Source organism: Phocoena phocoena, chromosome 17 (genome assembly GCF_963924675.1).
Source record: "Phocoena phocoena chromosome 17, mPhoPho1.1, whole genome shotgun sequence".
NCBI lineage: Eukaryota > Metazoa > Chordata > Mammalia > Artiodactyla > Phocoenidae > Phocoena > Phocoena phocoena.
In genome coordinates, this window is record NC_089235.1 from 70,283,860 (window position 1) to 70,310,135 (window position 26,276).

Here is a 26,276-nt window from a genome sequence, read left to right on the forward strand (position 1 = left end):
CAACATGTAACAATCCTTATTTCACATTGTATTAATGTGACTATTTCAAAGGGACTGTGCTATTATCTTGATGTATATGAAAAAATCCTTTTAGCCTCAAGTCCAGTCTCAATGGTTTCATATCAAGTAGTAAAAATTTGTTTATTACTTGGGAAATAAGCAAATAGATAGAATTTTAAATTTTATTTTCTTCTCCTCAGAAGTCTATCCAACCTTTCTTGCAAGGATCTAAAAATGATTTTCTAAATATCGGCTCATTCTCATAATATTAAAGTGCTCCAGCAAGTGTCACCCATTTTCATAACTGAATAGAGTTAACTATTTCCTTGGCCCTGCCTTGCCTGGATTTAGAACTGAAGACACTGTCTGCTCTTTTATGAAAACATTTTATGGTTCTCCTTATAATTCTGATTCTTTCTCCTCTCAGATCAGTTTTACTGCTGTTAGATAACATTTCTGGTACAGCACCCATCATAGCCCAACATGAAAAAGAGAACTTAAGTAAAATGTCAATGGTGAGGTTGTCATGGAGCAAATATTATAACTTTCATTTTCAAAAATGTTAAAACTATTATGGATACATCAAAACATTAGGGAAAGTTCTTATTTCCCTCTCTAGTGGTTTATTCTGGAGAGTAAGCTTTGTTTATTTAATAGATTATATCTTAAATCACATTTTATTCTATTTTAGAGTCATGTTTAATAAAGTACTATTTAAACAAATACATATATAATCCACATCATTAGCATAGTAATAACAGTAAACTCTCAGTCTAGGTTCTATGTGTCAGCTTCTATGTGTCTTTGCTGATGGATTATCTAACTTTATCCTCAAAACGACTCTATGAATTGCTTCTACATTTTTTCTACGATGAATAAAGTGGCCATAAAGGTTTTTACATCTCCCTCCCTCTTGAATGATAGCCTTTTGGAGAATATTTTCTAAAATTAAGTATCTGATAGAAGAGTATAAATAATTTTACAGATCTAATTTTATACCTTGCCAAACCGACCTCAAAAAGATACCATTCTACAATACCACTTGCATTAAGACTACCTGTTTCTTCATAAACCAACCAATATTAAACTTTTAATACTTTATTACTGTATGCAGTAAAACTTCTTGACAGTGATGGGCATTTATTGTAAACCTGAACATTTTTCTATTGTGTGTTTTCTCATAGGTAGAATGGTTGTTCTACTAAGTCAATTAAGTCTTCACATTGACCTATGGCAGTTTTGGCAGTTATATCTGTTCTTTATGTATTTGGTATATACTCAGCTTTTATATGTTTAGGGAACTTGAAATTCACAGAAATGGTTACATGCCTTCATTTACTGAAATCTTAAGGTTTTACTCAAGCTAATAATATTAGCAAGATTAATCTAAAGCTCTTGCATTTATTTCTTCAACAGTTACTAACTGCTTACTAAGCACTATACTAGGTGCTGATAACACAAAAATAAGTAAGAAACCAAGTTTACCCTCCTCAAGCTAGCAGTACAGCAGTGGAGATACAGACATCATATATCAGTGGTTTAAAAAAAAGTGATGGCTACCATAAAAAAACATGTGCAAGGTGCTATGGCAAAAGAGTACAGGGAAGTAGAAGATTATTGGGATTTGAAGGAAGGAAAAGAAAAAAAGAAGGGCATACTCCAGACAAAAACAAAGGCAAGTAACTGTACCTAGGTAAGACATTCAGGAAACAAGCAGTCCAGTGCAGGAGAGGTAAAACATGGAATTCACATTATCCATAACTTCCCTGCTAATGAAAGGACCAACGGCTAATCTAAACTAGACTCCATGGAACCCTTTAACTCCTCCTTCTCCTTTACATTAAACATCCAGTCAATCACCCAAACCTGTGGCCCCTCAGTCCAAAACACTTAGTGACTCAGTGTCTTCAGGTGTGTGCACTTATTTCTTCCTTTACTAGTACTCCAAATGTCATCAGAGGAATCAGGTTCGATATGGTCTGTAAACCCAAGAGATCAATCCTTGAAAACCTCTGCACTATTAGTTACAGAGAAGAATAACAGAAACAGAAGGGCAGGAAAAAATGAAGCAACAAAGTGTGAGCTATGCCTTCAAGAAATGTAATGAGAAAAAGAGAGATATGGTCCAGAGGCCAGGGAGTTTCTTTGGGTAGTATAGGACACTTGTGTATATGTGTACATGTGCCGGGAAGGAGTCAATAAAAGAAAAAAGAAAGAAAATGTAATTAAGAGAAGGAAATTAAAAGAGTAAAGTTCCAGAGGAGGGTGGAGAACAAAGGTAGAGAAGTTAGTCTTGGTAAGAAGTAGGGACAGCTTCTTCTGAAAAAAACAAAAAACAAAAACAAAAAAAACAGAAGAAATAGAAAAAAAGATGGATGGAAACCTGGATAAGTTCAGAGGTTTGGGAGAAGAAAGCTGAGGGAGACCACACCAAACATTTGCTCTGTGGTATCAAGTCATCAGACAGAGTTGAGGGGGTCCAGATCACAAGGATGGCTTCAGCTTTCTCCTAGGAAGCTTAGGAGGAGCAGAAAAACAGACTAGCAGGACAAAAAGAAGCCACAGAAAGTCTCATGTTCTCCCCTCCAAAAACAATATAAATAGCCACCATGGATACTGTAAATTTCAGGTGTGAGAATAAACCAAAAAAATAAACTTTTCTTTAATATATATAAATTACATATTTATAGAACCTTGTTTTCCTTTTACCCTTGTATCACTGCAACCACTTTTGAAATAATGCAAGTGATCTTCCTTTAAACCGAATATGTAATATGCAAACAGACAATAAAGTATAGAAAATAACAGACATTAAAAAGAGGGACATAGTAATTTTTAGTTTATTGGAAAATGTATAAACATGCTTTACCTCTCGTATTTCATGGCCAGCTCCTCTATATGACTGCAAGTCCTCCAAGATGCCTTCTGCATCTTTTAGTACTACATTCACCTGATTATAAATTTCCTTCTCAGACTCTGTAGGCTGGGCATCTAAATAGCAGGAAAGCACAAGAAAATTTAGAGTCACATGATTTTTTTTTTTTAGTACATGTATAATAACTCTAAGCATTGATTAATCTGATTTTCTAAAGATGATTAACATTTTGTCCAGTGCTAACTTTGCACTTCTTAGAAAAGACTGACAATTTTTCCATAGTTCTACATTTGAATAACTATCCTCAAGTTTGTAAATATCGCAAAGAAGCAAGGGAACACCAAACATTACTATTTATTTTAAGTTACAAATCATGACGTGGTATACTAAACAAACAAGGATTATAATTCAAAAATTTTAATTGTGAGTGTCAATAATCACTGTTTCTACTATATGCATCACTAACAGTAATGACTGTAAATGTATGAGTAATGATCTATTTTAATGCAACAGAAATGAAAGCCCTATTAATACATCTTGCTCATCTACGGTTTAAGACATAAACTATTTTCCTATAAAGTTCATTTTAATGACTGAGTTTTGATATAAAAAAATTAGAAACTAAAACAAAAGGTTTTTAGATGCTCCCTTTTTCTAAAGACCTTTGTATTCTGTACCAATGAACTTCTCCGCTGATGAACAAAAGGTCCAGATTCCTGTGCAGAGGAGTTCGAACTATGAAACTGCTCCAGAATCACTAGGCTACTAAAAACTAGATACTTTAAGATACAATAGTATCACTGAAATTTTGAAATACTAAAGCAAAAACTGAGTTCCTATACACTTGGGACTGAGAGGAAAAATGGAGAATTATACTTACAAAAAACATAATCAGGAACACAAACATATAGGCATTTCTACTACCTGTGGTGTTAGCCACAAAACTTAGGTTAATAGATGAATAATTCTGGATTTCTCTCTGTTAGACTCGAGGTGACAAAAATCCCGTTTTCAATACCTTGGTCACTTGTTTCTCTAAGGATAAATCTTTTTTATTCAATACATTTGATTCTTTTTTTGGGTGGGGAGGGGAGAATTGGCCGCTTTGTGACGAAAATGAGTTTTTCATAAATCTTTCCAATTAGACTATATCCAATACTGCAGATAAGGCATAAAGCACTTAAAATAATAAACATTATGATTACCATAATGTTTTAGAGAGCAACTTTGATGTCAGAATTCCTCCATGCTAAAATTTTCTCTTACTCTGGAGGTAGGGGAGGCAGACCAAATTTATAACATGAATTAAGAACATTTCTGATAAATCTCTTGTTCACCAATCACATAAAACTAGTACCTAGAATTTTCTGCACATATTCCACCTCCCCATAAGTACACAACGATCTATTTATTCCTTTCCTTAGAAAAATTTTACAAACTTTGTTCACACGTGAAACTAGGAGTCCAGATGCCTAAAACCTGTAACTTTATTTTGCGCTTGGGGCAAGTCATAATTCAATTCCACTTATTAAACCTGCCAACTAGTCAAAAAATACCATTTATATTTTTTAAATCAACAAGTACAGTATCAATTTCAACATACTTAAGACATTACTACAGCAACAATAAGTAACATTCACATGCAAAGCCAACTCAAGAATTTGTGTTTTCATATCTGTTCCCTTATTTTTCAAATTTACTTTCAGAAATGTTTTTTTTTTTTCATGAAAATGTTATAACAAAATAATTACACAAGGAGTCAACTGAAAAATTAAAAAGACCCTGTCTGTGTCCAAAGCTATAAAGGTATTACTAGGAGCAAATACTGATATTATAGCTAAATGATTTTTTAAAAATCAGAATTTGTCATTTGGCAGTAGTATTTTTTCACATTTAGCCAGACCATGTTCTCCAAAGTCACAGTTAGACACACACTAAAAAAAAAAAAAGGTACACCTCATAACTTTTATACTTACACCAGATGCAGTAGAGAAAAATAGTTTCACATGCAAAAACAGCAGTTTTATACTTTTCATATGGAATTGTGAAACTACGGACATAACATCAATAGTAGACACATATCATAGTTTGAATTCATGAAGTGGGAATTCATGACAAAGGACAATATTTTAACTATTATATAGTAAAAGATAATTGTGAAGTTTGAAAATACTAAACTATGTATTTTGGATGTGGTGACTAGCTGTTAACAGAAAAATATGACACTGAGAATTACATACAAAAGAAACATTATCAGATAGATTTAAATAGACCTTGGAAGTGGTTAATAATTATTAAAGATTTAATAAATACCAAGAAATTTAAAAATAAAGGAGAAGATTCCAGTTTCCCCTAAGGGTGGAAAAAGTACCCAGCACCACACTGATTAAACATTTTTTAGACTGTCACAGGAAAGTCACATTTATAATTTTGAAAGCTGCTGAAGACTGCTGTAGAGATGAAGACAAACAGAAAATAGCAGACAGGTAAAGCACTACTTTACTGATAGCAAGTCATGCAAAAGGGTGAAATACTAGGGAGGGGAAAGGACTCCATAAAATAAAACACTTTTTTCCAAAAATGGTATCATATAATACAACCAAGACTTGTCACTTTGATTTTTCATAGCAAAAAATGAAAACTTTTATTACTTGAGGAAAAACACATCACTTAGCCAGCTAACGGACGGCCATTCAATTGATTGCAAAATGTATCTACTATACTACTGAGAGTAACCACAGTGATTACTCATCAAGCTCAGTTTTAAAAGCTGTTCAAGGGAAATTACAGCATATTTCAGTTGCTCGTACTATTTGAAGGTAAAATTAATTTTTTTAATAAATTCACACCAGTTTCCTACAGAAGAGTCACTGAAAATAATTGCTAAAATTGAAGCTGTTATGATACAAAAGGAGGCAAAGGATCAGCTATGAAAGGAAAACAATTAAAAGACACGTAGAAATTGTAATTGTGATAAGGGGTCTGTCTGCTTTAATCTTGCATTCATTCATTAAATATTTACAGTATATCAATCACCACAAGTCTCATCGAGGCAGGGACCTCAATGTAGGGTACATACCACTGTATAGTATATAAACTCAGTACCTAGTAGATTTTCCATAATAAATATTTATTGAATGAATGAGAAGGTACAGAGATATAAATATGCCTCCAGCATGTGTTAAAGAAGGCTATTATGCATTTTTAACTCTAAATAAATATAATCCTACATCATTTTAGAAAAATAAATATAAGAAAATGCCACCAGAAATTTCCAAGTATGGGGAAAAAGCAATTGAAAATACACAAAAATAAAATGGAAAAACAAAGTTAGACTAAAAGGGTGGGTATTATCAATATTTTTTGTAAATGGGGGGTAAGGGGAACAGGCAACACAAAAGACACAAGAATTAGAAGAAATGTATGACTAAGTGGAAAGGCACTATAACAAAGAATCAGAGGAAGTAAGATTCATTTCTCACTTACAAATGACCACCTATATTTACTCTCCTATTTTGGCCTACCTGGAGATAACTAAATCAAGGTTAACTAATGAATACTGAACTTCTATGATTACAGAGGACTATGCTAAGGTTGGGAGGGGACATAAATATAAAAGTCCCTCTTCTCCCAAGAAACAATCTAGTGAACTAGTAGATATAGTAGTTACTCAGGCTAAAGATCTGTCATTAGAATGACCTATAAATTAACAATGTCACTATAAAGTAAGAAATTTCAAGAACTAGAAGAGGTTGTACAGGCCCCAATTCAGTGCTTTTAATATGTTGTCATTAGCATAACTGCTGCCAAACTGTTATGGGGCAATTCTGGACTTACATATTAATATTAATTAAACCACTATTCTTAAAATCACATAGGTATAATCTGTTTTCAGAAAAAGACCCTCTTTCTAGGACATCGAGTAGATAATGATATGTTTCACTGAACACAGAATGTCATTTCACGCCTTAAGGCTTTTTTACATGTTGTTCCTTCTTTCTACAATATACTGCACTAAATCAGCCTGAAACATTCTAATTCACGCTTCACAACCCAACTCAAATATCACCATCAGAAAGTCTTCCATGCCCTATCTACTCACAGCTAGATAAAGTTAATCCCCTTCCTGAACTACACGTTGAATGATGTAAATTATGTAAATAATTAGTTTGCATTTCTATCTATTCTAATGATTTGTATTTCTCTCTATTCTACTGAATTGAGAACTCCCCAAAGGCAAGGGTTGTATCTTAGTTATCTTTGCATCCCCAGTACCTACTGGCTGGCATACAGGAGGCAGGCTGAACTGAAGTGAAAAACAGTGTGTGTGTGTGTGCAAGCACGGAAATTAAGGGATACTGATTAAAGACCGTCTTCATTTGGTAAACTACAGGATTCCATTAAATCATACTTTAAAATTACCAGAATAGTTAATTTTTATACAGCTTGATGCAAAACGCCAGTACATCTGTCTGTATGGAACCATGGACATGCACTGAGCTAGATTTAACCAATCAGAATGATGGAAATAGTAAAGCTAAATTATTCTGGTAACCTAAATATTACTGTTCATCTAGAAATAATGTAGTACTAATACTCTATTTAATAAAAGAATATGACTTTATCCTTAGTAATCATAAGGAACTGGCAAATCAACTGTGTTGGCAATTTTGAATCCGGTATAAAACAGGTTAAAGAAAGGAAGTTTCAAGGGGTCACTATAGTAGCTTAATGATAAAATACACTTTTACAAGTGCATATTTCCAAAAAGATGACAAATATTCAAATGGATGACAGATAAAATTGATTAAGAGAACTCTGATGTTAGATTCAAAAGAAAACATTTAAAAATGTAACTAAGAATTAACAAGGGACAAACTCTGGCCTAGTCTGCAGTTTGTTTTCACTAAATTTCATGTACAGTATACCAGTAAGTGTCAAACCAAAAGTTCTACATTGGCTGATATAAGCAACAAATATTTAATTTACATCTGCCTTTAAGACGTTAACACTTTATATATAGTTCTTCATTGTTGGTTATTATTGTTCTTGTTAGCAATTTTTATCTTTTCCTGCTACTAAATTAGCTATTTAAATTTTAAGGATAATGATCTAAACTCCCAAAGATTAGAAAACCAAGACCCAATAATATTTTTTAAACTACAGTAAATTCATGCTTTTCACTTGACCACAACATAATGCTAGGTTTATAAAAAGATCAAGTGCCAAGTCTTGAACAAGATCTTGACTATATCAAAGCCAAGATTCTGCAAACGTAAGGAACTTGAGACAAAGAGTAAAAAGGAGACAGAATAGCAGGAAAATATACAACAGCAAGTTTGAAACAGATGCAAATAAACTAAAATACAGCTCTAATGTAAGTTGCCTCATCTGAAAGAATAATCTTCAAGTCAGCAATCTGCTCAACATCTCCAAGCTGATTAAAATTCATGCTAAACATGCATTTAAAACAGCACTGTTAAATTGTTGAGAAGGGTCAAGAAAACTACTATTCAGTAACATTGTCCCCTAAAAACCAAACAATATGGTCCTGATATTGACATTACTACTCTTTGCTGGCCTGTACACAGTACCCAAACTGTAACGGAACATTAATAGGAATGTAATAAAAGTAGGAAAATATCAGAGACCAAAAATTATCCCATCAAATGGAGATAAGCTATAAATTAATGTGCTCATATGAACTGTCCTGGTTTAAAGAAAAAATATATAAATTATTCATAATAGAATGAATTGTATAATATCACATAAACTAAACTGAAGCTGATGGAAAAATGTAATGTCTCTGTGGATTTAAGAGATTTATTTGTTTTAAAAATCAGAAAAGGTCTTAAATTTTAAGTATTTAAAAATCTGTTCAAATGTTTTCATCTCAGATGAAAATGCGGGGCGGGGGGAGCGGGTCACATGATTTATAACCTAAAAGCTCTCTCTTCACCCTTTCCTAACAATTTTCTAATGATGAGTTAAAATAGCAAGATTCACACTAAAACACCAATTTAATATCATTGTTCCCAATTTGACAACCAGACAAGCTAAAGCAACACTGACAGCCAAAAAAGCAAAAGCTTTTCAACATGCACAGGGGTCAATGACACTTACCTGCCACTCTTAGACCATATTATAATAGGTCATGCAACATAAAACAAACAGAAGGCAAATTACTTAAAGGTCTGTGAACCCATTATTTTTCTTTTTAGAGTTAGAAAAAAAATGAATTCCTGAAATAAATACATATAATGAATTTAACTTTTCAAATTAATTATCTGCAAAGATGAAATAATTAAGGTTCACACTTACCTTTTAATATTATGCCCAAATTACTGAGCTCTGAATGGCCTTCATGAACAGATTTTGTATTCAAAGTATTTCAATAGGTACACAGAGTAACTGAAACCAAGTCAATTTTTCTCAACTGCAATAAAATTTTCCCCAAATATTGCTTCTAGTTAACAAAGCTTGAAGTAGCATTTGTCCTTTCCACCAAAATTTTTCATAAAAATGTTTTCAGAGAATCTCAAATATTTTCATTAGAGATCTCAAATTATAAAATAATGTCCAACTAAGAGATATGAGTCTCTTACAAAAGTTCAAAAACATTTTATCACAATTTAATCTATAAAATATGACTTCCAGTTCTAGAAGGCACCAGAAATTTTACTCAAACAATTCATAGCTCAGTCATGCAAAGCAAAAGTTAAAAAGATGGCAAAGTGGAAACATTCATTTAGTGCAAGACAAACGCAGTCTACTGCAGGCAAAGAAAAATAGATATAAAATCATCTTCTCACTTTCAAAATCAAGGAAAAAATTTGGCCCCTGCTCAAGGTCTGTGCATGTCAAAACTTTAAGAAGATTCCCCATGTTAAGGTACCTGTCAAGACAAGAATGAGAAAAGAGAAAATATCCCTTTATAAAAAAGAACATCTGAAATTTACTTAAAAAACCAAAAAAAAACAAAAAACAGTAACAGGGAAAATGTTCATTAGGCCATGAATTCGTCCTTCAGGTTACCCAGACTGTGCTCTGGCAGACAGCAAACCGGGTTCTCAAGGTGCTGATATGTAGGACCTAGAGGTGAAATGTAGTTTTCCTGTACACAATGGCACACCTGTTGCTCTAATTCTTCTTAAAATTCTCCCAAGTTTCATTAATGGCCTTATAATGAAAAATTCTTTAAGTATTCCAATAGTGCTAGTATTCTGAAAAAGAAATTTCTGATCAAGAATTATTCACGTGTAATCTTGTTTAATATTGCACTGAAACAACAATTTATTTCAAAGCCAAATATTAAGAGTTTTGGCCACAGCTCACCTTTGCATTTCACCTTAAAATAGCAGAATATTAAACTACTTCCTGTATGCCGTTAAATAAAGCATGTATTTCTAAGCAAATTTGGATTCTCAATAATTTGTGGAGGCTACTTAAAGTACTGGTTCTGGATATGCAGCACAACTCTGATTTGTCATAAAAATTATCGTAAGATTATAAGCAAACAGATTGCTGGGCATAGTCACTAAGGCATACTATTAGAATGTTCATCATAAGGCTACTTGCTTCATGGACTAATGAAAGGACAGCACTGGCTACAGACTCAACATGATTGCAGCAAATGAAAAACTAAATTATACATATGATGATGATGCTTGCCTACGATTAAGAAAAAAGTCATGCAAACTTTGTTTGATCCCCATACTTTATTAACAGATAGTCTGGCTGGCCTTCACTGTGGTGTGAGTATAATTAATCTTTCACCTTTACCATTATGCACCAGCCGTGAAGGGCTAAGAGACTTACTTTCAAAGTCCAAGAAAAAATGTGCTGCATTGTGGTCTATGTCCCTGGTTAGCACCTTAATGAGATTACCCATGCCAGCAAACCTAAAAATAAAAATGGCAACATCATTTAGTTCCAGTAAAAAAGTTTTTAAGCAGAGGCCTGGGATTCGGCAAAGGCTGGCTTGCTCATAATTACCAACAGGTGCAGGTTTTATATGCTTCTGGCGTTGAAAATTTGGAACAACAAAAGCACATTTGGCTCTGAGTTTATAGCTCTTGTCCCTCTTTTTCCACATATCAAAAAAGTTACATAAGGCAAAACTGGCAAAAAGATTAGATTTTTACATATAACTTGTAATATTTACATTTGATTAATATCTATGCTAGTGTTACTCCTTTAAAATGTTTGAGGCATATATTCTCAACTGAAATTAACATCAAAAATAGATTTCTCAACTAAGTAAATATTGAGACCATTATTCTTAAATAATAGGGATATTGTCCTTCTTGCAGAATCAAATCCTATTGGGAATACATGGAAAACAGTACTCAAACCACACTTAAAGACTGAAGGGAGATATCAATTAATGACCCATTTTTTAAATTTTACCACACATAAACCAGTATTTCTTACATTTTCTATACTCCTAAGAATAATCAAACTTTTTGTTATTTAACCCACAAATTGATTATTCAACAATATCAACTATATACAAAGTATATAACTTAGAAGTTAACACAGCAAACAAACACAAAGGGAGCCAGCAAGTATTACGACTTCATAAATTTGCAGAGGAAAAATAACGCGATGGTATAAATCTTGCTCAAGAATTTGCCATGACTCAGTGAGGATGAAGGTGGAAGGAGGGGGTCAGGAACATCCAGGAAACCAGATTCAAACCTTGTAGTTGCAGTAACTATAGGAAAGGCAGACTATGGTGTCACAGGCATCCCATACCCTCCCCTCCCCCAATCTCCATACTTTTTCTCCAAATATGGAATTACTGGTAAATGTAAATGAAACAAAATACAAAAGTAACAATATTTTTATCAATGAAAAAGAACACCTTATTGCTCACCCCTATTACAAGAAATCTGAAAAGAGCACTCTGGCCAGCTGTGCTGTGCCCCCTTCCTCCACCTACTCTCTGGACAATGGCATATGTTCCTCACTTTAAGCTTCGCAAAGAGGAGATAACAGTATATGTATAACAGTTATTTGCTTTAGAGATCAAAATCTGATGGACCGATACATACTTCTTAGAAATGTTAAAAGCAATCTAATTTATTCACAAATATGGTTAATACGAAGGATCCCCTCTTTTAAAATGATGCCCCCTAAGGGAGAGGTAGGGATCTATGTTATTTTTGATATTAAAATCCCTATCACACAGAATTCACAGGAAAGATTCTGTCCAATGTACGACACAGATGGACTACGTGAGATTAAAACTAAAAGGGAAATATTTCACCTTAATTATCTTTTACACTGTAAAGTTTAATAATACCAAACTTTTACATATAAGGAAAATATAACCATTTTTCCAAAATCATCACATCCAAATAATTACCTTAAATTGTTACTAAATCTATTCAATAAATTGTTTTAGGAACATTTGGAAAAAAATATTTCACAGCTTCAATTTTCAAAAGCTTTCAAATATATACGGAGTATCTGTTTCCAAACATATATAAATTCTCTCACTAACAAGAACCAAGAGCAATATACAAAGAATTACCTAGTGGTATCAAAACTTCAACCACAGATGGAAAATCAGTATGAGAGAGGACTGTAATTGTCTTTAAGAGGAAAAGGCAGCACACCATTTGGTGTTAGAAGAGTTTAGACTATGGAATCAAACCAAAATTCCAACTCTAGCTAAATAGCTGTTTGTCCTTGAGGATGGTAGTCAACCTCTCTGGGACTCATTTTCTTCCTCAGTAAAGCACACATTTCATTGTAACCATCTTAAATAAAGGGTTATTATGAGAGTTCAATGAGATTAAACACTGACTTATTATTAGCACAGTGTATGGCACACAGAAAGCATTCAATAAAAATGCTGCCTGTTGTTATAACCCCAAAATCACAAAATAACTTTAAAAAAATAATAATGGCTCTACTTCTTTTAACACAAACCACAGTCTTCAATCTGTCAATGAATTTCAATGTTATAAATCAGAGTAAATCACAAAACCTAGTTTTAGCTCACTTTTGTCAAGAATATTGCTAAAATGCTGTCCTAAAATTAGTCCTATGAGACCTTCATCAGGTACAGGAGAGAGGGAGAAGGGACAGATTTAAGTTTCCTTACCTTTGTACTTGTACGCACACAGTTGATCCTCAGGGAAAATACTGAAACTATCGAAGTTTGTCTGCTCCATTTTTCTACATCTACTTCTGCAAATTCCTTCCATTATTTAGTCCTTCTTTCGAGGCACCCCAGCCTAATGTGACCCTAACACCCCTCACCCTGCATCATACTTGGTCCTGACATATTCACTCTTCACAAGTACTCAAAGATTCGGAATTTTTTAATCTCTTCATCCCAAACAGTGACTCTTAGCTAGAAAATGGCCCGGTTTATCTAGTACAGGTTTCTCAGCCTCAGCTCTATTAACATGTGGGGCTGGGTAATTCTTTTGTTGAGAGGGGTCCGTCTCACACTGTCAAGATCTTCAGCAGCATCCTGGGCCTCTACACACTAGATGCCGTAGTACCCACCACACAAGTTGTGACAACCAGAAATGATTCTGGATGGTGGCAAATGTCTCCTAGGGGGCAAACCCTACAGCACACAGGAAAGATGCTGTGCAGGCAACCCACATCATGTGTGTCTCCGAACAAAAACTCATGGAATTTTTCGAAGGTCTGAAAACAGTTCATTATAATATTATCAGTTGTCATATCTTTTTATAGGAAAAAACAAAAAAATTAAAACCATATCCCTGCTGTCTTGCATAGTTTAACTCTTCAGTCAAAAACAAAACCAAACCAAAAAACCTCTCCATCCCCTCAGTGTGACTGATTTCAATGAATATGACATAATGGCTACTTGGCAGTTCTGCAAGGTACCAGACTGCCTGGGTTCAAACCCCCCAGCTCTGTCACTTTCAAGCTCTGCGACTTTAGTCAAGTGTCCTAACTTCTCCATTCCTCAGTTTTCTCATCTATAAAATGTGTATAATAATAATATCCACTGCAGAGGGTTCATAAAATTATTAAACGGGTTAATACAAGCAAAACATTTAGTATCATGCCTGGCAAAGTGTTTGCTGCTCTCGCTCTGGCTGTTTTTAGAGTGACCTGACTGACCCACAGGATCTGTCCCCAGTAGCAGAACCTGTGGATGTGAGGCTTTGGAGCGTGTGGCAGCTGTATTTCCTGCCCTAGAGGAAGCCAGTCTGTCACAAAAGAATGAAGCCAACATGCAGTGGAGAGCCACAGAAAGCGTTCACAAGTCCTTAATTTCTGATTCTATTTGTTCCCAAGTTTCAGCTGCCATTTACCTCAGCTGAGTTTAGATTTTCCTCTGGTTTTAACATATCCTGGTTTCTTTCAATTTCCCTTTTACCTTTTTAGTTGAGTTGGGCTTCTGTCATTTGCATCTAAAAGAGTTCTGACTAATATGATTTCTAAATTACAGATGAATAAATAAATCTGATCCAAAGGATATAAAAGATTTTTCAGAGTATATAAAACTTGGTCCAAAATACTGATATACTTTAGAGGCACTATTTCAGGGTAAATAATAAAAATTACAACTTAGGATAATAAACTGTCATCCAATCTGAATTTAGGAGGAAAAAACTAAAGAATTTTCTTTCGATGTAGTTTTTATTGTAATCCTTGGATTTAAACTAAATATTATAAATATTTACTAAATAACCTAAGAAGAAATTTGATACACAGAAGTCAGATATAGTGTACTTTGAGTGTCTGCAATATTTTCCACGTATTTTTGTGACTACGAGCTCTCATGTTATGTGTTTGTTTCGAAGTTGGAGGCTTATCTGGAAAGGAACACGCTCTTCCTGGCCAGTAGTCTGTGGAATGTATTTCTGAGCTCACGAAAAGCATTTAATAAATACATTAGACCATTTTCCCATAAAACATTTGAAAAGAAGTTTCCTTAACTAGAATAATAGAAGCCACTAGAAACACAACTACATGGTACCGTTAATATGTCACTTCATCTCTCTTTCTAGAAAATTCCTAAGAGATGCTGTTACTTCATCTACTCTTTTGGGCTCAGGGGTGTTTTATAATACTGTCTCCTATGCCTGGAATGCCACTTCCAAGGGCTCTCCCACGGCTGGCTTCTGTTCACCCTTCAGGCCTCACCTCAAACGCCCCTCTTCAGAGAGGTTTTGTCTGTCAACCTCACCAACAGTAGTTGTGCCTAACGCAATCTAAGTGACTATGTTTGTTTAGTGTCAGTTTTCTTCACAGCCTATTTATAAATTTAATAAATACTTCTTGGTGGGGGAAGAAGGAAGGAAACCTCATAAACATACTGACAAGATTCACTATAAACCACGGTTTCTTAAACTCGGCACTATTAACATGCGAACCATGTAATTCCTTGTCGCGGGGCTGTCCCGTACATTGTGGGATGCTTAGCAGCATCCCAGGCCGCTACCCCTTAGACCTAAACCTGGTATCACCCCACACCCAGCTGTGACCACCAACAATGTCTCGAGATATCGCCAGATACTCCCTGGGGGCCAAAACTGCCTCCAGTTAAGAACCACTGCTTTCAACGTGTGACCACAGACATGAAGCACACTCTCAGGTTAGCCTAGCAACCCTACTCCTACCTGCAGTCACTCTTCTTCCCCCTCCACCAGCTGACCATTCCCCAAGGCTTTTTAAAAAAATCTCCTCAAACATCCTCACATGAAGAAATGACCTCCCTACATCTTTTACCCGCAAAAAAACAAGAAAAGGAAACACCTACTATCCTTTCTACCCCCCTTTCTTCATCAGTAACCACTCACTTTACCTCTGCACCTGTTCCTGACAGACGACCTTTCCTCAGGGCACCCGTTCTCCTATTCTCTATATGAAAAGCAAAGCTTCACGTCCCTTCTCCGACCACATCGTCCTGCCCGTCCTCTTTATAGCAACCTGTCAAATGAGCTGTCTGTAGTAATGTCTTCCTACTTTTCCTCTTCTCATTGTCTCAACTCATTCCAATCTGGCTTTTACACCCGCCACTACGATGAAGCTGGTCCCTGTCAAGCTCACGGAAACCTTCATCTGGCGAAATCCAAAGGGCAATTCTCACACCTCAACTCACTGGACCTCTTAATAGCCTTTGACCCAATCTATCATTTGCTCCTTCCCGACACACTTTCTTCATTTGACATTCAGGACACCGCATTCTCCTGAGCTTCCTTCCTGCTTTACGGCTATTCTTTTTCTGGACCTTTCCTTTGGCATACACGCAGTCATCTCTCCCACCTGAATGCAAAACAAAAACCTATCTTCATTCTATTTCCCTCCCCAGCTCCACCCTATTCATTCCCTGACTCTGTGCAGCAAATTCCGTAAGAAGAGTCGCCTACGCTCATTGTCTTTTATTTCTCCCCTTCTACCCTCTGTTAAGCCCACTCCAACCCGGCTTGTTGCCCAATCCTATACCACCAAAACTGGCCTGGCAAGGTCATCAAATAACATCCATTGCTAATTCCGATGGTCAATTCTCAAGCCCATACCTTATTTCACCTGTCAGGAGCATATGACACTCTCTCCTCAATATACTTTTATCATTAGCTTAAAGGATACCCTCCCTCACTTCCTTCACTGCTATACCAGTCTGGTTTGTACCACTATTACCTCTTGCTCAGATTACTTCCAAAGCCTCCTAACTGCTTCTACCTTTGCCTCCTACTACAACCTCTTATTATAAGAGGCAAAGCAATCTTTTAAAAATACAAATGGACCACATCCTTCCTGTGCTCAAAAACATGCAATGGCTTACTCCTACATTCAGAATAAAATCCAAACTCCTCACCAGGTCGTACAAAACCCTACATGATCTGTCCCCAACTCACTATGGCCTCATCTCCCATCACTCTCCACAACAGCCTGTTGCAGTTTCTCTAACACAGCAAGATTTCTCTCTCCTTGGAGCCTCTGTACCTGCCTTTCCCTGGCCTGGGATGCTTTGTCCACAGACCTTTAAATGACAAGCTACTGCACTTCATGTGGTCGTTGCTTTAATTAGACCACCTCAGAGAGCACCTCCTTCACCAATCTATCCATAATACCTCTTCCTCTCTCTCCTCTCTATCCCCTTCCCAAATTGATGGTTAGCACCATCTAACACACATTCATTCCTTTGATTATCTGTTTAGTCTGTCTTCTACTGCAAGGTGAACTTTTAAGGAGACAGGAGCTTTGTTTTGTACGCTACTCTATCCCCAGCACCCAGAGTAATGCCTACAACGTTGTAGGTAGTAACAAATATGTGCTGAATAATTCCATGATCAAAAATACACATAGAAAACAAAAACTTGTCTGTAAAATTACAGGAGTATTTCAAGGAGAGACGAAAGACCAAAATACTGACAACTGAAAACTATAAGTTGAAAAAAGAAAAAAAAATGGTCTGAGAATTTAGGAAGAGCTCACTGCCTTCTCAGTCAAATAAATGAAGACAGTCCTTCCCTCCCCCCACCCTCCCATAAAAACCATTAATTTTATGTACAAAAATTTAAAATTTTTGAAATGTTAAATTTTAGGGAAATAAACTGACAGACACTATGAATATCAAGAAAATTACAGTTTGCCAAGATAACTTAGGAAGAACATAGTATCCTCCCACAGCCATAAATATGGCTCCAAAATATAAATAAGAATCGAGACGTGCCTGTATCAGAATTCTGATCTTTGTAAAACCGAACAGCACTCATAACATTAAAATTTAAACCCACATTTTAAAGCTTATTCTATTTAATCTCCTTTAGACCATACATCCTCCAAAAAAGTCCTATTTGGGAATTCTTCACACCTTCTGATAAAAAATTAAAAGCAGAGTGTCAGTTCTGTCCCCTCAAAATTTTACAAGGAGGACAAACTCCAAAATCAAGCCAATATCCATTACCATCTTCAACTCAGATAAATGCATAAAGAATGCAGAGAAATGTGGTGTTAAGAAAACAAGGAGATACTGAAAACATACTTTGTTCTAATAAAACCACCAAACAATAGATTTCATAAGAATGCCTTAATACAATCCCATTTCTTCCAATTTACGGGGACTAAAAATGTGTGAATGTGGGCTTCCCTGGTGGCGCAGTGGTTGAGAGTCCACCTGCCGATGCAGGGGACACGGGTTCGTGCCCCGGTCCAGGAAGATCCCACGTGTCGCGGAGCAGCTGGGCCCGTGAGCCATGGCCGCTGAGCCTGCGCGTCTGGAGCCTGTGCTCCGCCAACGGGAGAGGCCACAGCAGTGAGAGGCCCGCGTACCGCAAAAAAAAAAAAAAAAGTGTGAATGTGAAAAAACTTGTCAAAATGATCACTAGACCCTACCATTTTTAGTGTTAAAAACAAATAATTTCTTATATTTACCCAAACTCTGAATCCTAGGCAAAAAGGTCTTCTAGAAAACATACTACCAGACAATGTTCCTTAACTATATGCTGTCGTATATAAAATATTACTTAATATTAAATATGCTATTTCTCAATCTTACAGATATTCAGACCTGTAGAAGCAACTGAAAATCTTTAAAATTGACAAGATGGTGAGTTACTCTGGAATGCAACTATGCTTCTGCTTTACTTGTCAACCAAGAAATTTCTGGTTCTCATGTAACATGTACCGTGACTCTGAAGCAATATTAACAGAATGGGAAATCCGTAATGAAAAATATGATACAATGTTCACTGACAATGGTACACACATGATGAAGGCCAGGAATCACAAGTTCACACTCTTCGGTTGTGTATTCAAAAACTATAACACAATGTAACATCACAAAATGTAGTATTTTGCACAAGCAAAAAATAAAGAATCGCTTTAATAATTGTCCTTCCAAAGACAAACTACCAGCGATACAAAGGAGTCTGGAATCGCTTTGCCATTCATATATTCAACCAAGTAGTTATTACATGTTTAAAAATCTGCTTTAACGTAAAAAGCGTCAATATTGCACTAAGATAATTAATGCCAACAGCAAAAAAAAAATCACTAATAACTTCCACCTGCTGGAGCCTGTTGAAGAAATAACAAAATCGATGCACTGGAAGAGAGCAATTACAGAAATATGATACGACACATGCTGAAAAAAGCCTTCTAATCAATCTATTACACAGAAAATGTTGCAATTTGGTGAATAAAAAGGTGAAAGGCAAGAAGAAACTATCCTGAAAACCAGTTATGTAACTCCAGTGCCACATTTCTAGGTCTAAGGTTTAAGGATAAACATTTCTCAAATGATTACATAAAGCAGAAAGTACAGGCTAAAATAGTAGAAACTTCAAAATGATTCAAATGATTATCAACAATCTCACTTAGCACATCTGCCTCTGAAATCCAGGCACCATCTTTTTCAAACAGTGCACAAAGTCTTGTTTGCAGAACTGCTCCTACACTGCATCACCACATGATTTGAAAGCAAGTGTCGATTTAATAATGAACAGCAGAAGTGATTCCAGGAGTGATCCAGCAGCTGACAACAGGGCAAGAATAAAAATTTCAATATATCAAACTTTTTAAATCTGACTACTACAATTAATAACATTATAATAATTAAATTTTGATAAAATTTCAGATTTATCCATGCATCTCAGAAGTTCATTCTGTGATGATTTTCAGCTTTGGCCTTGGCTGAATATTGATTATTGGCCAAATGTGTATTTGATACACATTTGGTACAAGTACACATTTGATACAAGTACACAAAGGAAATATTCAACATAGGGCAGAGTTAATATTCAATAAGTATCTAATGAATTAATTTAATGACTGTAAATAGGTGGGTCCAATGGTATTTCTTTTATGTAAAGGATCAGTTAGGTACCCAATAATTTAAAGGAGAAGTAAAATCATAATTCCTTCTTAGCTTCTGATAATGCTGCAACTCACATTAGGAACATAGCAGTTAATGGTATTAAACGTGATAATTTTACGTAAGAAGCTGAAATAGTTGAGTGCCAGTATAATGGAGAGAAATAACCAACTCAAGCAAGTCTATCAAAAAGTATGTGTAATAATTATCATGACGTTAAGCCATTTGCTTTCCTGATGGCACTGCAAATGCACATCACACCCTAACCTTCTCACACCTACTTCTCCACTTTCCTTTCCCCCTTTCTTCCCAACAAGAGAAGCTGCTAAACAGAATCTTTTGCTCTAACACAATGACAGTGACTGGCAACAAACATCTGTTCATTAACTAGCACAACCGAGATTTCCCTTTTGCTCTTGCCCTTGCTGTTTTCTGATATTTTTGTGGTAAACATGCTTAAGCAGAACCTGAGCTCCCAGGACTGCAACTCTCTCCCCACATCTGGTTCCACTGAACTTCCAAAATAAGTAGACTCAGCGTCCTCTCTGGGACTCTGGATTCATACAGTGTTTTTTCCGTTCCACCTGTACCCCTAGAGCATGAGCTATCCAAGAACAAAAATTCTGAGAGGAAGCATGAAAATGCTGTTATTGTTGTCCTTAAATCAACATGGCTAAACGAATGCCGTGGAGTCAAAGAGGTGGACAGTGACGGTTTGTTACCTATTTCTCACACCCCCAAGCTTATCCTTCTATAATCTGCTCTGTGATGTTGGGGAAAGGAAGCTGTGAAGTGTACACCCTAGACTACTTTGTCAGCTGACTTCTCAGTATATTCCATCAGTGAGAACCACTAAAAGAAAACTAGAAGGTGGGAAGAAAGAAGGTCTCTCTTTCTGTTTTTCAAGTCCTGTCAGCATTTCCCGTGAGCAAAAGACAGCTATGGTTTCAAGCTCTAGCTTCTTGTGGAACTCCTGGCAGCAACAAAATGCCTAGCCCCCTTCAGAGGTCTAAGCTTCCAGCCTTCCTCCTTCACACAACTAAATTCTGCCTAATCTACCTCTTGCCTTTTCTCCCCCAGCTTTAGGAGTGATGGTTACTTCCTGTGGTTACCATTAACATCTCAGTTACTGGACTTCCCTGGTAGTGCAGTGGTTAAGAATCCGCCTGCCAATGCAGGGGACATGGGTTCGAGCCCTGGTCCGGGAAGATCCCACATGCTGCGGATCAACTAAGCCCGTGCGCCACAAATACTGAGCCTGCGCTCTAGAGCCCACGAGCCACAACCACTGAGCCCGTGCGCCACAACTACTGAAGCCCGTGTGCCTAGAGCCCGGGCTCCACAACAAGAGAAGCCACCACAATGAGAAGCCCATGCACCGCAATGAAGAGTAGGCCCCGCTCGCCACAACTAGAGAAAGCCGGTGTGCAGCAACGAAGACCTAATGCGGCCAAAAACAAATCATTGTTTTTAATTTCAAAATATCTCAGTTACCTCTTGTGATATAATAAGAAATATATATTTGGCCTTTATCACCAGTTCCTAACACAGAGCTCCTAAATCCCTGGAATTTCCTGGGTGGAAGGAGCCTCTTGTTTTTTAGATGATACTTGGCAAGCCCCTAGTTAGCTTCAAGATGGGGACTGGTTGCCACAAAGACCAAGGCGTGACTAGAGAGTTGGAACTTTCAGCCCCATTTCCTGACCTCTGGGGAGGGGAGAAGGACTGGAGATTCCCACAGAGCTGGGATTCAGGCTGGGGCGGCCTGTCTCCATGTGCCCTTAGCCACTCTGCTCTACTGAAATATGGCTTGACGTCAAATGAGAGAGAGCCTTAGATGTCAGGTTAAGGAATTTTATTCTCTCCAATGAATATACTCTGTAATCGAAGGGTCATGGGTGGCATTAAACATTTTTTAATTGTAAAAAAAGAATTGAGTTTGACCATCAATAGCCAATGATTTATCATCAGTCATGCCTACGTAATGGAGCCTCCCGGTTGGTAAATGCATCTACATGCTGGGAGGGTGGCACAGCCCAACTCTACGGGGACAGAGCTCCTATGCTCAGTATACTTCCAGACCTCACCCTATGTACCTCTCTATCTGGCTGTTCATTTGTACCCTTTATAAAATCCTTTATAATAAACTGGAACGAGTAAGTAAAGTGTTTTCCTGAGTTCTGTGAGTCATTAAAGCAGTTTGTTGAACCTGAGAAGGGGGTCGTGGGAAGCCCCAATATCTATCTGGTTGGTCAGAAGTAGGAGGCCTAGGATTTGAGACAGGCATCTGGAGTGGAGGGCAGTCTTATGGGATGCAGCCTTTAACCTGTGGGGTCTACACTCACTCCACATACTGTTAGAATTAAATGAATTATAGGACACCTAGACAGTATCTGGAGAGCTGAAGAATTGGCTGGTGTGGGGAAAAAAGCCCACACATTTGGTGTCAGAGGCGGTGCCGGAAAACAGTCCAGAACTGGTGACAGAAGTTGTTTTAAGTAAAAATACAGACCCCAACATCCTCTTTTTGCTCAGGCTTCCAACACTTGCGTAAATAAATACATATATTAAATTTCCTGTTTTAAAATACCTAGCAAGGTTTCTGCTTTCCTAGTTGAAATCTGACTTATACAGAGGAACTCACAGAGAGTAGCTTAATTAATTCTTAACCTTACCAACACTATCTAATCTATCATCACCAGGTATCAGTGTACCTCTTAATAAAGTGACTCTTTGATTCTCTTTACTCTGCAAAATATAAAGGAAGAGAAGCATGATCCAGCTATAATACCATCATATTAGTACTAAAATCTCACCACCAATCCCTAGCACAATGTATTTTATTAGTCTAGTGATTAACATGGAGTTAAGCTACTTGCCTTAAAGAAATATGACGTAAACAAAGAATGGAATGAAAATTGGGAGACTTGATTTCTAGTTTTGACTCTATCACAAAATATGTGACTTTACACAGGTCAGTTCACTTGGTAGACTGAACGTCTCACATTTGTTCTGGCGCTGATTCTACATATGGTACGATATGCTGACATCTAGTGGATACACTTAAATTTAGTATTTTAAAAAGAAAAATATTAGTTAAGCTATTTTATTTAAAAATTTTTTTTTCAATTTATTTATTTTTGGTCATGTTGGGTCTTTGTTGCTGCACGTGGGCTTTCTCTGGTTGTGGCGAGCAGGGCTATTCTTCGTTGTGGTGCGCGGGCTTCTCACTGCGGTGGCTTTTCTTGTTGCAGAGCACGGGCTGTAGGCGCGCAGGCTTCAGTAGTTGCGGCGTGTGGGCTCAGTAGTTGTGGCTCGCAGGCCCTAGAGTGCAGGCTCAGTAGTTGTGGTGCACGGGCTTAGTTGCTCCTTGGCATGTGGGATCTTCCCGGACCAGGGCTCGAGCTCGTGTCCCCTTCATTGGCAGGTGGATTCCTAACCACTGTGCCACCAGGGAATTCCCAGTTAAGCTATTTTAAATAAAACACTCACTAGGATGCCTGGCTATGTGCAATAAGTACAATAAATTAGGAGACCAATGTTGCTCCTTAAATGGAAGTGAGCCATAATAAAAGAGTATTACATCAGATTGTCATGGCATCTTGGAGTTTGAGTCAAAGATTACTAGTACTAGTACTCTTCTATGTACCCAGCCATTAAAAATTAAACCACCAATGCAAATTAGCTGCCTGAGTTGCAAATTTAGAGGAAAGAAATGCTTCCTGCTCTAACATCCTGTATTCAGGGACAGACAAAGGTTATGAGAAGGAACAGTACAAAGTTCTGAAGTAAATAATTTAGGAGTATACAGGATGGTGTGTGATGGAAATATTAAAGCAAAACAAAACAAAACTGAAACTCAGAATTACCTATTTTATAAGGATTTATTATGAAAGTTTCTCTTTAAAAAAATATGATCACTGAACTGAATTCACTTTCTTAAAATTTACCACTATTTTCAAATCCAGGAAAAAATTATATATACCTATAGGTGGTAAAAATATACATGTTAAAATGCAAGGGAATGATAAACACAAAATTTAAGATACTGGTTATCTCTGGCAAGGGACAGGGCCATAGGACTGGGAAACTTCAAAGGTTTAGGAAATACCCTAGTCCCTCAATTACTGGTGGATTCATGGAAATCTTTTATTTTTAGGCTTTTAAATTCACAAATAAAGGTATACATTCTTTTGTCTGTAACAATAATTCTAAAAATTTTAAAACTAAAGCCACTGATGCTCAGAGAAGACATGTGGCTCATTCAAAGATGCCCAACAAAAATGACCAGAGTAGAATTCAGGTGCCTGAACTCTCCCAAAACACATGCAGCAATGCATAGATGGTCTATTAAATGAAAATCTTACCATTATAAAACCCTAACTGTTATATCTAGCTGTTTACAGTGCCTGGTTGTTGCTATTGCTGTTTTAAATCAAACAATCTTTCCCTGGCTCCTATCTGCCAATCACTGTGACAAAGACTGAATAGCTGGCATTGAAAAATTCTCAGACAACTGGAAGGGATCAGACAGATAATGTGGCATGCTCCCATACAGAAGCATGCCAACACCTCTATGAACATACAGAAAAGGGAACACCTAACCAAAGGCTTCCCAGAGGAGCTGATTCTTAATTTTCTTATTTTCTATCTCTTTAAATTAATAAATAATTCAAACATTAAAAATACCATATTCACATACTCTACCACCCAGCAATAACTTTGTGCCATAGCTGCTTCAGACTCTGGCCTACTTTTTTTGTGTAGTTAATCTCCCAATCTCTCCCAACTAACTTTCTTTCCTCTCTTCCCCTCTCCCATCTCCTAAGGTAATCAGCGTCTTCAAAATATGCTTCCTTGCCAAACATATTTTAAAAATTTTACTGCGAAGGTACGTATTCATAAACAACATAGTGCTGTTCTGCTTTTCAATCTGCATACATGATACACTGTCCATATTCCTTTAAAACTCACTTTTCCCACTCAATGGTGCTTTGAGAATTATCCACGTTCAGTCATTTTAGATGTTACATACTATGCCACTGTTCAAAGAAACCAGTTTGTTTATTCATTCCCCTACTGAGGGACAATGGATGTTCAATTTCTCTCTATTAACGAGTTCTACTTTACACACAGTACCCATACTTTGTGCCCATATAGAAGAGTTTCCACAGAACAGCTATTTAGAAATCAAAAGGCAGCTTTAACTTTACTAAACTGTACCAAATTGCTCTCCAAAGTACTTCTATCAATGCACTGTTCCACTAGCAAAAGACTTCCTCTCTCTTAGCCTCCAAAACCTCAAGCTTTAATTTTTAGATTGTGAAATACCTGATGTTTTAATTTGCATTTTCTTGATTACCAGTAATAAATGTGTATTTCTTTGTATGTTTACAGGCCATTTGTAAAATGTATGTTCATATCCTTTGCCACCTGTGCCATTTATTTTTTCCACTGTCTCTCAGCCCCACACCTACCTTTGCATACACTATTCTACTCCATACTGCTGGGGCTTCGGATCTGTAAACGACATCCCCTAGACATCCTGCCCTGCCAGCTGGGTTCCTGTTAGGTTATTTCGATAAGCGGCACTAGAGGGCGAGGAGAAGGCTAAAGAAAGAGAGAAGCTTCCTGTTTCTAGCCAAGACAGACTAGCAGTTGCTGTAGGAGAAGTTTGGTTGGGGTGATTCCAGTATCCAATGCCCCAGTTAGAGACAGAAGTCTAGCAGAGGTAGCAGCTTATCTCTGGTGGCAGCAGGCAACACCCCACCTTTTTTGTCACTCTATTCCTCTCTTTCTCCCTTTTGCCCTTCCAGTCTTTCTAATACCTTTAATAACCAATCCTCTATGTTACATTCCCTCTATTTGAAATACTGAGTAGTATGTTTTCCTAACTTGACTCCAACTGATACACCACCCATTTTTTCCCCCAACTGGGCCTTAGGAATTCTAAATACCAATCTTTTGATGCTTATATACATGGCAAATACTTTCTCCTAGTCCGTAATACGTCTTAACTTTGTTTATGGTGCCCTTTGTTCCATGCAATCCAATTTTTCATCGTTTTTTTGTGGTCTGTGCTTATTGTTTAAGTGATGCTTCATCCTCAAAACTACCTTAGCAATTCTTGGCCTTTTATTCACTCATGTGATTGTCAGGTTCTACAAAAAAAAAATCTCGATGGGACTTTGATTTGATTTTCCATTAAATATACATATATATATATATTATTCTGAGGCAAAATTGCCATTTTTTATAAAATATCAACAATTTTTTCATTTAATCTATGAATATGGTAGATTACATGAATATATTTTCTACTTCTAAACCATCCATGCATTCCTGGGATCAACTCTATTTGGTCAGTTAAAGAAATACATATTCCTAGATTTGATTTACTAATATTTTACTTTGGATTATCATGTAAGACCAACCAGTAATTTTTCTCTCTGTTCTTATCTGGTTTTGATATTTTATATATTGGCTCTTTCTTTTCTATAGAACAGGTTACAGAAGATAGAGCACAGCAGTTCATTGATGAGTTTTATGGGAAAGTTCTTCCAAACATCTTTTTCATCTTTG

General features: G+C 36.6%; 1 protein-coding gene across 3 annotated transcripts in view; it reads right to left on the bottom strand.

The window, feature by feature from the left end:
• CYRIB (CYFIP related Rac1 interactor B) overlaps positions 1-26,276 on the bottom strand; it is a 153,912-nt gene that overhangs the window by 20,965 nt on the left and 106,671 nt on the right. For 2 of the 3 annotated variants that reach the window (XM_065895008.1, XM_065895009.1), the window contains 2 exons: positions 9,688-9,770; positions 2,870-2,991 (listed from right to left, as the gene is read on the bottom strand). In XM_065895008.1, the coding sequence (XP_065751080.1) occupies positions 2,870-2,991; positions 9,688-9,760 (195 nt within the window). In that variant the 5' untranslated portion in view covers positions 9,761-9,770. Of the gene's footprint in view, positions 1-2,869; positions 2,992-9,687; positions 9,771-10,693; positions 10,767-26,276 lie in introns of those variants that run through there. The other variant, XM_065895010.1, reaches the window with a different exon arrangement.